The 16,838-nt window shown below is 36.1% G+C and overlaps 1 protein-coding gene across 2 annotated transcripts; it reads left to right on the top strand.

Annotated features, from left to right (window-relative positions):
* The first annotated feature begins 2,713 nt into the window (after positions 1–2,713).
* wasa (WASP actin nucleation promoting factor a) lies at positions 2,714–15,396 on the top strand. Of its 2 annotated transcripts, none has more exons than XM_067413725.1 (11): positions 2,714–3,048; positions 5,086–5,226; positions 5,451–5,537; positions 11,164–11,260; positions 11,421–11,453; positions 11,560–11,595; positions 11,962–12,130; positions 12,211–12,389; positions 12,668–13,602; positions 14,960–15,068; positions 15,258–15,396. In XM_067413725.1, exons 1-11 carry the CDS (start codon positions 2,944–2,946, stop codon positions 15,308–15,310), a joined length of 1,944 nt encoding a protein of 647 aa, XP_067269826.1. In that variant the 5' UTR covers positions 2,714–2,943; the 3' UTR covers positions 15,311–15,396. The 2 variants fall into 2 exon arrangements, with proteins under 2 accessions (XP_067269826.1, XP_067269827.1); XM_067413726.1 differs by having other exon boundaries at positions 2,926–3,041.
* The last annotated feature ends 1,442 nt before the right edge of the window (positions 15,397–16,838 follow it).

Below are 16,838 nucleotides of genomic sequence, written 5' to 3'. Positions count from 1 at the left end.
ATTTTAAATTAAATTATATTCATTAACATTTTTCTCCTGATGTTTTTTTTTTTTTCAAAGTGCCTGACAACAGTGATAAACAATTCAGCATTCTACATTTAATGTTCAGAAATACATGTATTTATTGTTAAACACGTTGTTCTCAGGGTATTTTGAAAAGATTCTACATTATACTTGCCCTGATGCAAATGTAATATAATTCTTCTTTAGTGTTTCCGGTCAAAAATTACCAGCCATAAGTGTAAATCTTTTGTTATTATATTATTACCAAATATTGGATTTCATTATTTTGTCATGTTTTCTTTCAGTTAGGACAGGTTTTGTATTTCTTTTTGGAACTGATTGTTCTGAGCTCATGCAGTTTTTGAGTGAAATAATAAAATAAAATAAATATATAATATATATATATAGATATATATACACACACATATATTTGTGTTTAAGTTTGTCAACATTCAACAAAATATGGAAAAAAAAGTTTTTCACACTGTGTTAATTCTTGTTTAACCAGGAAGTTTATTTTGTACAAAATGACAGAATGTTGCACCTGTGGTGTTCCCCGCAACTCTCTGTGTGTGTGTGTGTGTGTGTGTGTGTGTGTGTGTGTGTGTGTGTGTGTGTGTGTGTGTGTGTGTGTGTGTGTGTGTGTGTGTGTTATCTCTAGTCAATAGTAAAAATAATAATGTGTGTTAATGAGTGTTTATGATTGGAAAAAAATCTAAACAGGAGATCTGTATTTGCTGTGACAAAATAACAAAAGTTGTGATGGTAGGGTTAGTGTAGGGGGATAGAATATACAGTTTGTACAGTATAAAAACCAATATACCTGTACTATATTGCAGAAAATATTGACACCCCTCCAAACTATTTAATTCAGGTGTTCCAATCACTTCTATGGCCAAAGGTGTATGAAATCAAGCAACTATAGGTATGCAGGGTTGCTCTCAGGAGCTCAGTGAAATTAAAGCGTGGTACAGTGATAGGTTGCCACCTGCTGTGCAATAAGTCCATTCGTGAAATTTTTTCACTACTAAATATTCTACAGCCAATTGTTAGAGGTACTAAAACAAAGTGGAAACAATTGGGAACAACAACAACTCAGCCAAGAAGTGGTAGGCCACGTAAAATCACAGAGAGGGTTTAGCACATGCTGATGCGCACAGTGCTCAGAATTTGCCCACATTTTGCAGTCAGTAGCTACAGACCTCTAAACTTTGTGTGGCCTTCAGATTAGCTCAAGAACAGTGTGGAGAGAGCTTCATGGAATGGGTTTCTATGGCCGAGCAGATGCATCCAAGCATCACCAAGACATCACCAAGCAATTACCTCACCAAGAGCAGTGCAAAGCGTCGGATGCAGTGATGTAAAGCACGCAACCACAGTGGAGATATGTTTTTCTGTCTTCCTGTTCAAACATGACTGCGCACCAGTGCACAAAGCAAGGTCCATAAAGACTTGGATGAGCGAGTTTGGTGTGGAGGAATTTGACTGGCCTGCACTCACACCTGTCCTGACCTCAATACGATAGAACACCTTTGGGGTGAATTAGAGCGGAGGCAGGCCTTCTCATCCAATATCAGAGCTTGACCTCACCAATGTGCTTCTAGATGAATGGTAAAAACCATCCCCATAAACACACTCCTAAACCTTGTGGAAAGCCTTCACTGAAGAGTTGAACCTGTTATAGCTGCAAAGGGTGGGACAACTCCATATTAAACCCTACGGATTAAGAATAGGATGTCATTAAAGTTATGTTAATGTACATGTAAAGACAGGCGTCCCAAAACTTCAAGCAATGTAGTGTAGGTGCACCAGTGTGTGTGTGGGGGCATGTTTTGCAACATGAGGACACAAATGTGTTTAATGACATGGGTATGACATAGGTATTACAAGATGAGGGTGAAATATGAGGACATTAACCATGTCTCCACTTTTCAAAATGCTTATAAATCATACAGGATGAATTTTCTTAAGAAAGTAAAAATGCAGAATGTTTCCTGTGATGGGTAGGTTTAGGGGCACGGGGCAGTGTAAGGGGATAGATAATACGGTTTGTACAGTATAAAAACCATTACGCCAATGGAATGTCCCCATATGTCAGAAAAACAAACGTGTGTGTTTGTGTGTGTGCATACGTATTATCTCTAGTCAATAGTAAAAATAATAATGTGTGTTAATTAGAGGGTTTCTAATTGGAAAAAAATCTAAACAGGAGATCTGTATTTGCTGTGAAAAGTGTGTATTTGCTGATGGAGACATTTAGCCTTTACTGAACAAACAAATCCATTTGAACTAAATTATGAAAAACAATTACTCTCCAGAATGCAAAAATCTGTTTTCTCTCTCAAATATTCCCTCAACTAATTATTTTCAGCAGAGTTTGGCTGTGTGAGGAACTTTGGTCAAAAGCTGAGAAAAGCTACACAAAGAATTTGCTTGCATCTCATTGCCATAATGTTTAATTTTCATTTCTTCTTTTTTTTAACCACAATAGTGATTCCTCGGTCAGTTTTTTTGTTTGTATTCTGTCCTTCATATCCTTCATCATTTGTGACATTCAGACAGATATTAGAGGCACTACTTGCTGTAGTTGTACATTGAGACGGTAATGGCTGTTCTGATGATCTTACTGCAGTGACAGGGGCGGCACTAAAGGGACTTCCGCTCTGATCTGAAAGCAACATGAACATACAGTCGTGTCAAGCTGACAACCAGGCGAGAGAATGAAAATAGAAAAGAAAAAAAGTGTGGTTGTCCATTTCCTGTGAAAAGCTTTTGTCTGCTGATGCTCAGAGTAAGAAGTAGGAAGAGAAACTCGATGCTCGCTGTTCAGCCTAGTCATTGGTAGTGCAGAGGAGATCTCTTGTTCTAAGTTGGGGTCTCTTTCATTCTCTCGCTTCACGTGTAACTTTTTAACGGTTTGTTCCGTGATCTTATGAGGCCATGAGGCGAGCAGCGAAGGGGAAAAGTCAGGAGAGTGCGGGCAGCTTACTGCTCAGTCCACAGGAGAATGAGAGGCTGGAGGATCTGCTGGGCAGGAGGTGTGTGGTAAGTTCAGGGGCCTTCAGTACAGAGAGCAGACCTAAGGTAAACTTACACTTTGTAGATTGAAGATGGAGAAAAGCACAAGTGTTTTTCCTGATAATATTGTGTCACATCTGTGCAAACTTTAGCCCAAAAGTTTGATTTAAATTATTTATAAGCATTTTTAAAAAATGCTCTTCAGGCATGAGTGTGGTCATTTATTTATGATTATCAATGAGGTAGCTCCTTTTATGGATTGCAAGATGGAATTAAAAGTTTTATGCAATAAATGAGGGTCTCAGCTTTATAAAGAGGTAAGGCATTTAATGGTAGGCAAAATTAGGTGGGAAAAGTGATCTCTGAAGTAGGCACAGTGCAATGTAGGGGGGGGGGTCCTAGTAAATTGCGTCTTTGAAGTTAAAATAAATACAAATAATAGTGATATTCTTATTATAAAGTGTGTGTGTATATATATATATATATATATATATATATATATATATATATATATATATATATATATATATATATATATATATATATATATATATATGGCCATACAAAAATATCATGCTTAAATAATGAAAAAAAATATCACACATTTTGTAACTTAATTTAATGAAGTAACTTAATGGTGTGACTCACATTTTAAAAGTGTAAAATGCAACAAAAAGTTATCGTACAATTTGAATTTAACAGCGGCAAAATGTAAAACTGCACATTAAATGTAAAATGTGCACTATTTAGACCATGCATGTACTGAAACAGTAACATACTGTTTTGACGCATTACAAATGATTGTATTTTCTTGACGTTTTCATATTTCTTTACATTATTAAAATGTAACTTCACCACCCAGTTTTTAATAGATTTTTTGAGCTGCTCATTAAAATTTTTTGCAGCCACACGTAGCCTACACTGTACATCAAAGAAAGCTGCAGGTAAACCAGTAAATCCAAATGTGTTTCTCACTTCTGTATTGGGTTTTTATTTTTACTTCCTCCGATCATTCCATTATGACACATTCAGGAAAGCATTTTGTTCTGTTGTGGGCAACTATTCTTTATATTAACATCCACATTTTTATAGCAGAAGCTTTTATCTAAAGCATCAGTGTTGCAGAGTAATCGATTACAGTTACTGAGAAAAAATGTAATTAAATTACAGTAACTTGTTAACATTGTAAACAATATTAAAATTAACCTATTACAAAGGTTTTTTGTGTGTGAATATTTTCTGTTAAAAGTTAGGATATGTTGAATAATATTAATTTGTTGCTTTGCCTGTTTTGATGTGCACGATGACTCCTGCCATTAAAATACTGTTTAGTAAAGCGATGTTAATCTGATGCTTTTGATTAGTTCTCATTTTAATTTTCAGCGCACCACGTCTGCCAGTTACGTCAATCCACATTGCAGCTGAAATCTTTAGTCTACAACTTGTCTGAGCTTGAATGATAAAAATACGCTTCAGTGCGGTAAATTATAAAAGTAATCAAATGCAATCAGTTACATTACTTTAATAAAGTAATTGAAATAATTACACTACTTATTACATTTTAATAAACTATTACATTTCCAAAGTAACCTTCCAAACACTGTAAAGTGACTAGGTTTTACGTCATTTACATACACATATGCATAGATTGCGCAAATGTTGTGTTTTATTAGCACACACCATGCATGAATTTGTTCCTTGCTCATCAAAAGCCTGTAGCCTTCCTCTAACAGACCTCTAGATCCGACAATGCAGTAACTGCCATTTTGTGGGTATTTTTTTGGTGCTGCTCGACTGCACAGTGAAAGCTTTTGTGATTAAAGTAAAAGAAGGTGTGAAATTAGCTCTCACTGTAGCTTGTCATGACTGAGAGCAGTATGACAGGGGAAGTTGCTTAAAGACATTTCCTGTCACAAAATAATACACTTGTAAAAACCTGGCACATTAAGTGCTCAGCATGTTCATTAATAAGCAGGATTCACATAAAATCCTGCATATGAGAATAATGGGCTTTTATAGATGTGTGATTCTAATTACAGCCCTTTTTTCTGGTTTTGTCTGCAGTCTTTGTCCTCAGCAGTTGTACAGCTGCTTATGGCTGTTCCGAGCGAGCCGAACCACTGGACACCTCAGCAATCTGGAGTAGTTTGTTTCGTCAAGGACAGTCATCTGCGCTCCTTTTTCATCCGTCTCTATGACATCAAGGTTTTTGAGACTATTTCTCTCTTATTGGCAAACATTGTATAAACAGCATGGACTAAAGAAATGCATTAAATCTTATTTTAAACACCATTATAATAATCACAATCACATTTTGCATGTACATGAATTAAAATCTCAACAAACTATAAAAAATGTGATTGGTTCTGCAATTTGTTGACCTGTGTTTGTCTGAAAGAAAACTGAGATGATCTGTTACTTCCCTTCAGGCAGGGAAGCTGGTGTGGGAACAGGAAATCTATAACCAACTGATGTACCAAAAAGTCAGGCCTTTTTTTCACACTTTCCCTGGAGATGTAAGTATTATTTATAGCAGTTTATAGCGACCTTGTTGCGTTATATGCTCACTGTCATTATAACAATTGCTTTTAACATGCATTATCAAATAGCAATAGTATTTTTGTCTGATTTGAGGAAGTTTTATTTCTCTTTCCTGTTAAGTTAATTTAGCATATTAACAACACTTCCTCATAACACTGTCTACAACACTGTCAATGTCTGCCGATGCACTTAGGCAGACAAACGGAGCTAAAGTTGCCCACTGTATTTGCATGTATGATGAATCCAATCAGTTGTTGCTTATGAAAGCTAGTTGGGCTAATTTTCTGGTAATTTACCACTGTAAAACTACCTCCATTTTGTCTCTATTTTGAAAACTGACTGAAATATCTAATGTAGATTATAAAAAAAGTTTAGTATGAGCAGCTTAACAGTGGAAATAATGGGAACGTAATGTCTTATTTATTGGTGAAGTTAGAACCGATAAACTGTTGAGCATGACTGTTTAGTTTGATCACTGATGCTTAACCCCATGGAAACATTTGATTACGATCTGTGTAGGATGGCCATCCAAACAACTTTGAACGTCGTACTGGTGCATCTGCTTCTGAGCATGCCCAGTGGATAAGCATCGTAGCTGGGAGCCCACAACCCCTCTCACTTGAACCTTTAACCTTGTGTTTTGTTGCGGGTCACTTTGACCCATTTAGAATTTTGAGTGGTCGGAAATACCGGGTAACCGGGGGGCTTTTTTGTTGACATTTTATGACTTTTTCTCATTTAGGGTCATGAACGTTCATGCAAATTTGTAACACGCTGATGTGTTTTGACATAGGCTACACGCACAATTTCTATTACATTTCTAATGTTTGTGGGTTTCCAGCTTGTTTCAATATGGAAAAAGTATTTTGTCTGCCACAAATTGTAAAATTTAGCTGTCGCTATAAGATATTTAACTATTTAACCTATTTTTTTCTTGCAATTTTGTTTAGTTTTATCCCACAGGCACACAGTTTGCACATAGGCCTAAATGTTTCTTTATTATTAAAGCAAAAATAAGTCATTTTATTTAATATAAATATCCATGTTTAATAAAGGTTTAGTGAAATTAGGAAATATCTAAGAGATAGTACGTTAAATTTGACATGTAGGCCTAGTAACCTTACATACATTTTGTTCTAATGTCCCAAGTATGTAAAGGTTTACGGAGTTTAACACGATTCTATAATGTGGTTTTACCTGTGTACGTTACTTATTACTAACCGTTTCCTGATGGTTCATAGAATAATTACATCGAGTCGACCTTTGTCGTTTCCAAGAAAAGTACCAAAGGTGAGCGTCGCGTTTAACTCTAACTTTGGGGCCGTGGGGTTGCCTGGCAACGACAGAGGTCGACTCGATGTTCAGCTAGTCTAGCAGCGCTGTTAAGGCTATTGCTCGAAACATCTGTTTGTTAGAAGTTATTTCTTTGGGGTGTTATATTTCGTACCGATGTCTTAATCAGATAAAGTAGCACAGTAAAGCAGTAAAGACTGCATTTAAATGAACGCAGGAGAAAAAAAGCTCTAATAGTGATGTGGATTTGTGTTACTAAGAAATATATGCTAGAACTTTGCAATTTCTAAACCTTTTTATTGAATCACAGAAAAGTGTTGACAATGTATTTCGGTTAGCGAATGATTCCGCCCACCGCACGCGATCTTCAATTATTTGCAAGTGTGTGTGTGTGTTACAGTGCAGCAACGTTTGTTGAGAACAGCGATTAACTTAACTTACTTGTTTAATAAACTGTGTAAAACGTGCATTCTCTCGACCAATTTTGAGCATCCCGATAGTATTAAAAATATCTCTTAAGTTGTGGAGCGTTCTTCGAGTAAGCATTTGTCATTTTACCTGTAAGAAACGTCAACGATTTAATGTCCTGTTGCGCCCTCTATAGGCCATAATCAGAGACCAGTCGACGGTGCCTACAAAAAGAATCAAACGGTTAATGAATCAGTGAATCGATCAATGATTTGGGTCGCCAATGTCACGTGATTTCCATTTCAGCAGTTCTGAAGCGCCAAACTGCTGAAATCACAATCACGTGACATTGGCGAACCGAATCTTTGATCGATTCACTGATTCATTAACCGTTTGATTCTTTTTGTAGGCACATGGAGGAGAAGACGACTGAATAAAATCGTAGTTTTTGATATTTTTGGACCAAAATGTATTTTCGATGCTTCAAGAGACTCTAATCAACCAACTGATGTCACATATGGACTACTTTGATTATGTTTTTATTAGCTTTCTGGACATGGACAGTGAAGTGGGCATTGACTGATTATGCTCTGGGACTAAAATATAAAATATCTCAAACTGTGTTTCGATGATGAACGGAGGTCTTACGGGTGTGGAACAACATTAGGATGAGTCATTAATGACATACATTTCATTTTTGGGTGAACTAAACCTTTAAAGCGTCATCATGACAGAGGATTATTTAACACATATTGTTTTACTCATGACAATTTAATTTGGTTAAACTTTTTTGATTTGGTTAAACTTTTTCATTTTCAAAAACTTTGAAAATAAAAACGGTTAAAATCAGCAAGACACTGCACTGTAATTACTTAAGTATCAGCAAATACATTTAATTTTGTGACTGTTGCTTTTGATAGCTGCCTGTATGGGTCAAATTGACCCACAGATACCAAAATGTTAAATAGGTTGCCACCTGCTGTGCAATAAGTCTATTTGTGAAATTTCCTCACTACTAAATATTTCACAGTCAACTGTTAGTGGTATTATAACAGAGTGAAAGCAATTGGTAACAACAGCAATTCAGTATTAGGCCATGTAAAATCACAGAGCGGGTTCAGCGCATGCTGAGGCATGAGGCAAGTCGCCAACTTTCTACTGAGTCTATAGCTACAGCCTCCAAACTTTGCATGACTTTCAGATTAGCTCAAGAACAGTGTGTGAGCTTCATGGAATGGATTTCTAGGGCCGAGCAGCTGCATCCAAGCCTTACATCACCAAGAGCAATGCAAAGTGTCGGATGCAGTGGTGTAAAGCACATCGCCACTAGATTCTAGAGCAGTAGAGACATGTTTTCTGAAGTGATGAATCACGCTTCTCTGTATTGGATTGGATGAATGAGTCTGGGTTTGGTGGTTACCAGGAGAACGGTACTTGCCTGACTGCATTGTGCCAAGTATAAAGTTTGGTGGAGGGGGATTATGGTGTGGGCTTGGTTTTCAGAGGTTGCTAGTTCCAGTGAAAGAAACTCTTAATGCTTTAGCATACCAAGACATTTTGGACAATTTAATCCTCCCAACCAGGCTTGTGCAAAATTCTGAATTTCAAAATTGTCCTCCATTCATTTGATGAATTGGAATTGGAATGACAGGAAGAATTAAATTCATGACAATTCAAAGAAACCCCACACAGTCACACAACTGAAAGAATGTGTTGAATCTCACATACATTCAGTGTTAGAAAGGTTACTTTGGAAATGTAATTGCTTACTGTTATAAGCTACCCATTATAAATATGGTTTGGATTACTTTATCAATGCAAAGCAATTTCCTTTTAATATGATTAGTAACTAATTAAATTACACATTTTACCTCAGTAATGTAACAATTACATTCATTTTGTAATTTAATTTCATTACACATATCTACACTGTAAAAATATTACACAGTATAGATCTACTTTAAGAAAATGATGATAACAATATTACACATAATATTTAAGTAGTTTTTATGATTAATTAAATATAATTAGTGGAATGTGCTTTGTAAATTTAAGTTGAATTTGAAAAAAATATATAAACTAGAGTAAATGGAAATTACCTATATTTGACTTACAGTTATGTTATTTAATTAATAGTCTGTTTGATGCTGGTACAAGTAGAAACAAACTTGTTATTGCACTAGCAGGTTAGCCAACGCTATCTCACGACCAATTCGTACTAATTCATACGAGTGAATAAAAGGTGTCTAAGTCGTACAAATTTGTACGACCTCACTCGTACGAATTTGTACGATTTGTCTAAACCCACGTGATGGGTAGGTTTAAAGCAACATTCTTCATAATAATAATAATGCTTGCAGTTATTCATATCACAACCTAACCATAAGCTCTACTCTTCTGCACAATGTAATGGTCAAAACCTCAACATAACAGACATTCTTTCAAATCATGTCAAACATAAATTAACATTATACATTAACAGATGTTTCCCTTCACTCACAAACACATTAAACAACACTTAATTTCAATATTAATCTCCATTTCCAGCCATATACAGAGCATGCTGGGAACTAACAATGGTGTCTTTAAATAAAACTGCACAATTAAGCTAATTCTCTTAAAATAATTTTCTTAATTTTATCATCTTAATCAGTTCCTAAATTCAAGCCTCAAATTTGCTTACATTTCCTTAAAAAAAATTAGAAAAGTGTATCTCTTGGTTTTATTTCTATACAACACTGAATCACAATTTTCTTATAATATATAATAATAAAATATACATGCTACTTTTAATTATCACCTTTTTTTGTGAAAATTACAAGAACAATGATTATTTTTTACAGTGTACCCTGCACACATTTTTGTTCTAAAATATAGATAATGATCAATTGAAATAAATTACCCACTCAATGTTGTTTAATTAGTTTTGTTCCAATGTTTTTTCATTTTAAAGTAATCAAATAACACAGAGTTGTTGTAAATGCAGTTATCATTAATTCCAATGCAAAACTCACTAAGCAAGACTGTTGCATCTAATTCTCAATGGCTCCTCAAATGTTTAATCATTGAGTCTGCAGCGTTCTGGTCTGAAGAGCTTTCCTGCAACACTAAAGATTCTCTGAATATGTGCAAAGGAAGCTGCTATGGCAAGATGGACATGTAGTATATAATTTCTTTTAATTTTTCTTGAATTTAAATTCTTCTTTCTTTAATTCAAATTCGAATTGTATTTCTATATCCTGTTTTTGACATCAATTCAAATTTAAGAATTTAATTGGAATTTGGAAGTCATTTTCAATTCAATTCTGAATTGTGCACAAGCCTGCTCCCAACTTTGTGGGAACTTTGGGTACGGCCCCTTCCTGTTCCAACATGACTGCGCACCAGTGCACAAAGCAAGGTCCATAAAGACATGGATGAGCGAGTTTGGTGTGGAGGAACTTGACTGGCCTGCACAGAGTCCTGACCTCAACCCGATAGAACACCTTTGGGGTGAGTTAGAGCAGAGAAAGTGACATTAGTGCCTGACCTCACAAATGCACTTCTAGAATGGTAAAAAAAAAAAATCCTATAAACAGACTGCTAAACCTTGTGGAAAGCGTTCTCAGAAGAGTTGAAGCAGTTATAACTGCTAAGGGTGGGCCAACTCCATATTAAGCCCTACAGATTAAGAACGGGATGTCATTAAAGTTCATGTAAACACAAGCGTCCCAAAACTTTTGGCAATATAGTGTGCGTGTGTATATTTTTATATATATACTTTTTTAACAACAAGCATAATCAGCCTTAATGTGGTTCTAGAAGTTATTTTACTCTATTTCATTAACCTAACTGACTCACTCCTTAAGATGTTGTTTGTGTCATGGACTATTTCAAATATAAACTTTGTTTTCTCCTCAGGACTGTCAAGTGGGGTTAAACTTTGCAGATGTAACAGAGGCTGAAAATTTCTTTACTGTAGTAGAGGACAAGATCAGCCAGAGAAATAATCGCTTTGGTATTCAATATATGTTCTTGCACAAACTTTTCAACAACCAAAAAAAAATGTTTCAAATGATTTATGCAAATTCAACATAAACATAAATTGGATTCATACAGACAATCTAATATAGCATTTCGCTGAAAATAATTGCTTGTTTTCCTCTCTTAACATAAAGAGAAACAGCAGAAAAAAGGATCAGAATCTAGAGGTCAGAATCTGATTTCTCACATTCACTGTTATTTAATTTCTTTTGACGTGCAGGTTATTTGAATAAAGTGCAAACCTAATATAACTAAATGTGTTTATATTCTTAGATCGTGGAGCTATGCCACTGCTTCCTCGACCAAATGGTAAGTGATTATTTATACACTAATATTTCAATGTATTTTGAATGTTGTGCTTTTTAATGAGCCTTTTATTTATTGGTATAAAATTGTTGTATTATATTAGAAAACAAAGCACTCTGGTCTGGGTCCTGTTGTTTTAACAGTATTATTATCTTGATATGATTATTGTAAGAAAAAAAATGAAACATGAAAAAAAAAAAAATCACTATATCAAGTAAAATAACGGAACTTTCCACCAAATATTTCTGTGCTTTCTCTGCATCACAAGTTAACCAGTTAATATTAAAAATAATATTAACTTAAAATGTTCTGTTCTGATGTAAAACAGCATGAAAAGTATACACTAATTATTTGCATCTTGAATCACAGGCTCTGGTACTCCTACATCTCCTGCCATGCCTCCAATGGTACTAAGTAATGTCCAGAACCAAATTACCTCTTCCAAATCAAAGAAAGAAAAGAAAGAAAAAGAAAAGAAAAATAAGAAAAAAGGATCCAAACTGTTGAAGGGTGATATTGGAGCACCCAGTGGATTCACGTGAGTGAACAAGCGGACTCTCTTTAACCAAGATAAATGGCTTCTGTAGAGATGCTTATGTTTTGTTGTGTTATGACTAGGCATGTCGGTCACCTAGGCATGGGTCCCAACAATTTAGACCCAGACCTGATGAAAATTCTGTCCTGCGCTGGGATCAGCGAAGCAGATATGAATGATTCAGAAACCTCTCAACTCATCTATGATGTCATTGAGCGTTCAGGTGGGCTGGAGGCTGTTAAAAAGGTTGTGAACCAGCAGGGTAAGTCATGGAGATAACCAACTATGTAAAAATATTAGAATAGTTTTATATTATGCTTCTAAACCAAGCCATAGGTGCATAATCCTGTTCTCGGAAATCTACCGTCCTCCAAAGTTTAGATCCAACCTTTATCAAATGCACCTGAACCAGCTAAATAAAATCTTCAGGAACACATGATAATTATAGACAGTGTTTGCACTGAACTCTGCAGGAAGGTAGATCTCCAGGAACAGGATTAGTCATCCCTGATCTAAGTGTATTGTTTAATATTTGTTTAGAGCCCACACACCCTCCTGTTCCTAGTGGACATCGGGGTTCTCTTCCCCAAGTACCATCCGGGTACTCCTCAGCACCGCCGCAACCATCTCAAGGTCGAACTGGGCCTCTACCACCTGTCCCTGGTCAATCCTCTGCTCCACCATCCCATCGAGGTTCCCTTCCACCCCCACCGCCAAGAGCTGTTGCATCACCGTACACAGTTGATAGCCGCGGGGGACCTCAGCCAGCCCGATCTGCAGGATTAGGGCCCCTGCCACCTGTTCCTCCCGGTGGGCGTACTGGGCCCTTGCCTCAACCTCCAGGAGTCCGGAGCGGACCCTTACCGCCTCCACCTGGAATTCGGAGTGGAGGCTTGCCCCAGCCACCGCTGCCAGGAGAACGTAGGGAGTCTTTAGCCCCCATTCCAGGAAAGAGACCTGGACCACAAATGCCTGAAAGACGAGGTAGCTTTGTGCCACCCCAACCTATGGAGGCAGGTCCCCCACCACTACCTTCAGGAGCAAGGAGCGGATCCTTACCCCCACCTCCAAGAGACAATAGAGGACATTTCCCACCTCCTCTACAATCTAAAATGCCGCCACATCCTCCCCCATCTGATTTTTTCCCTTCTCCACCATGTGAAGAATTTCCTCCACCTCCACCTGAAGACTTTGATTTTATGCCTCCCCCTCCTACCTTTGAATCCAAATTTCCTCCCAGAAGCAATTCCTCAAGCTTCACTCCTCCACTCCCTCCAGTTTCAGCCAAACCTAGTGCAGGTGGTCCACCTCCACCACCTCCTCCACCACCTCCCGCTGCAGCTCCTCCTCCTCCAATGAATTTTAGAAGTGACTCCTCACCATCAACTGGTCCACCACCCCCAGAATCCAGTGATGGGGAAGTGGGTAGAGGAGCATTACTAGCCCAGATACAATCAGGGATGAAGCTCAAAAAGGTGAGTGTCTACACAACTGTTCAAAAGGTTGGGGTTAGTAAGTTTTTTTGTTGTTGTTGTTAGAAATTAATACTTTTATTCAGCAGACACATTATATTGATCAAAAGTGATAGTAAAGACATGTTATTAAAAAAAAAACATATACATTTCAAATAAATGCTGTCATTTGAACTTTCTATTAACCAAATAATCCTGAAAAAAATTTAATCCGGAAAAATACTGATTTCAACAGTCAGCATATTAAAATTGTTTCTGAAGGATTATGTGACACTGAAATTATGTAATGATGCTTTACCATCACATAAATTATCCTATTATGTTAGCTTTTCTATATTGTTAATGTTTGCATGCATTCTTTAAGCTTAAAGGGTTAGTTCACCAACATATTCTGTCATTAGTTACTCACCCTCATGCTCACTCTGCAACATTATTAAGAATTTCAAGGCAAAGAAAGGTTGTAAAGACATTGTTAAAAGTCAAGTATTCTCGTCACATGGACTATTTTTCGGTCTTTAGTACCTTTCTGGTAGCCTGACAAGCCTGACCCACATCAAGATGTTGGGTCTGGGAACTCACCAAGTTCCCAGACCCAATGTCTGGCTAAATCCGAGGGGCGGGATAAACGGTTGTCTTTCAAATTCCTCGCACGCGATAGGATAGCGCTTCAACCAACCAGAGCAACGTGAAGCGGAGCTAGTCGATAGATTCAACTTTCGCCGTATTCGGCCTGCAAAACTCTGAACACATCTTCCTTTCTTAAGAATGACTTCAGTGCCGTTCTTTGTTATTTTCTAAAAAAAAGATTAACTCTAAGTCTTCCAGAGTCGCGGCCAAAGCCGATTCGAAAGGCGATTGTTCGCCAGCTTCTTTAAGCCCGCCCGAAGACTCTATACACGATGTGATTGGCCTGACCAGAGTTTTGCTTTTACAGCTCAGAAGTGTATAGATAGATAGATAGATAGATAGATAGATAGATAGATAGATAGATAGATAGATAGATAGATAGATAGATAGATAGATAGATAGATAGATAGATAGATAGATAGATAGATAGATAGATAGATAGATAGATAGATACTTTATTATTTATATAATTACTTTATTAGAGTTGCTAGAAGACACTCACGGCAAATCAGACAAATCATTTCTAGGCTACCTTTCTAGGCCTTTAAAGTGGTAATTACATTGCAGTCTATTGGGGGCAGAAAGCTCTCAGATTTCATCAAACACATCTTTATTTGTATTCCGAAGATTAACAAAGGTCTCAGGTTTGGAACAACATGAGGATGAGTAATTAATGGGTGAACTAACCCTAAACACCAGATACAAGCAATATACATGAATGCCTCTTGTCCAGGTGGCTGCGAACTCAGAACCCCCTTCACCTGCACTGGATACAGGAGAGGGAATAGTTGGAGCTCTCATGATGGTGATGCAGAAGAGGAGTAAAGTCATACATTCATCTGGTAACCACCCAATACTTTTTATTTATTTAATATAGTAATAATGCAATAAAAAAGTAGTACTCTTATATTAATATTTACACAATATATATTCTGTAAATATTAATGTTGAGACATTAAGCTGGTCTACTGGATTCCATTGTTTACGTGTGCTGTGGCTTTTAACATTTTCTACTTTTTAATATTTTGTAGATGAGGACGATGAATTTGATGATGAAGAGGATGATGATGAAGAATGGGATTAATCCTGTTGTAATTGAAATATTTTCGATATGTACTTGAGCAGCTTTACATGTTTTTGAAGATAAACACTGATCCAATACATTTTCTTTAGGGATGCACTGATATTCAAATTCTGGCCAAGTTAAACTGATAGTTATATTCATGATGGGTTTAAAACCAATAAATGACTCATATTAAAATAATATACAATTATTCCGAAATAAAATAAAAATACAACACTGATGACTAAAATCAGTTGATTGAAATATTACAGGTTATTTCAGTCAACACAACATTACAATATACAGTATGGAAAATGAGATTTGCTTTGATATCACATTTAACGGTGTTGTTAAAATTATTTACTTTGTAAAATTTTATCTCAAGTTATGAGTTTGATGATGACAAAGATAATTAAAGGTAATATAAATTGAAAAAATAAAACAAAATTGCTTTCACAATTAAATATTCAAAATACCGATAAAAAGTAAAAAATAAAAATAAAATAAAAACACTCATCATGCATACCTAGTGATCTCATTCTAGTCTCAAGGGTTCTTAGTATCCGTGAGTGTACTTAATTACTTTTATAGAGCTATAAAAAGGTTTTCAAAGAAACCAGAAAAAGTCAATGTGAAATGTAAAGTTGATCGCTTGGTGAAAAGTTGTGTATAGTTGTGTAAGCATTGTCCGTGAATGATAAATGGTTATGGTTAAGTGTACTATCAGATTTTTTGAGGGTGTTAATTAATCAGAGAGTTTATTTCCATAATGTTAATCAGTACTGAATGTACTTACTATATGTAAATATACTCAAATGTGAATTGAGAAGTAAATCTATGGCTCACAAACTATTGCTTCTTTATTTTTATTTTTTTCTTACAAGACATCAACATCTAAGAGCAAGACATAACATTGTACTTTACAACGGGACTATTCTACCATTCTACTAAAAAAAACACACAAACATTATGAAATATTTCCAGTGTTAGATATTATCTGAGTGAACTTTGAACGTTTGTATTCGCTCGAATAGTGATTGCTCAACCGGACACAAAGCATGAAGCTAAATGCACAGCATAAAAGTGTCACATCCTAAACAATTCAGTCATTTTGAACACATTTAAATAAATATAACAACATATTTAATTTGTCAATCATGCAAAAAGGCCCTCCACCCTTATTCAGTATCCTCTAGCAACAAGTGTCATCCCATAAAAAATATACAACTTCAAATAAATTATATTATATTACAAATAGTAAGAAGCAGCCACAGTCACACAGACGTGAAGGCAAGTAGTGTCCTTGCAGATGTTTGGTGCCATTATTAACCCAGTTTTTGGAATCAATACATATATTACTATACATACATACAAACATATATTACTATTACAATTTCATAATCCAGGTGGAACATTAGAAATTGCACTGGCCCACTGATGGAGTGATTTAACAATGAGTTTGTAGGCAACTTTGTTTTTCTGACTACAGGATAGTGGAACGTTTTCAAAGTTTATGAGGTAATATCCTCTAAAGGTGCGTTATGGTTTA

The sequence above is a fragment of the Pseudorasbora parva genome, chromosome 13 (genome assembly GCF_024679245.1).
Source record: "Pseudorasbora parva isolate DD20220531a chromosome 13, ASM2467924v1, whole genome shotgun sequence".
Taxonomy (NCBI): Eukaryota; Metazoa; Chordata; class Actinopteri; order Cypriniformes; family Gobionidae; genus Pseudorasbora; species Pseudorasbora parva.
The sequence above is the reverse complement of the archived record's forward strand: the minus strand, read 5'-3'. Positions and strand labels throughout refer to the sequence as shown.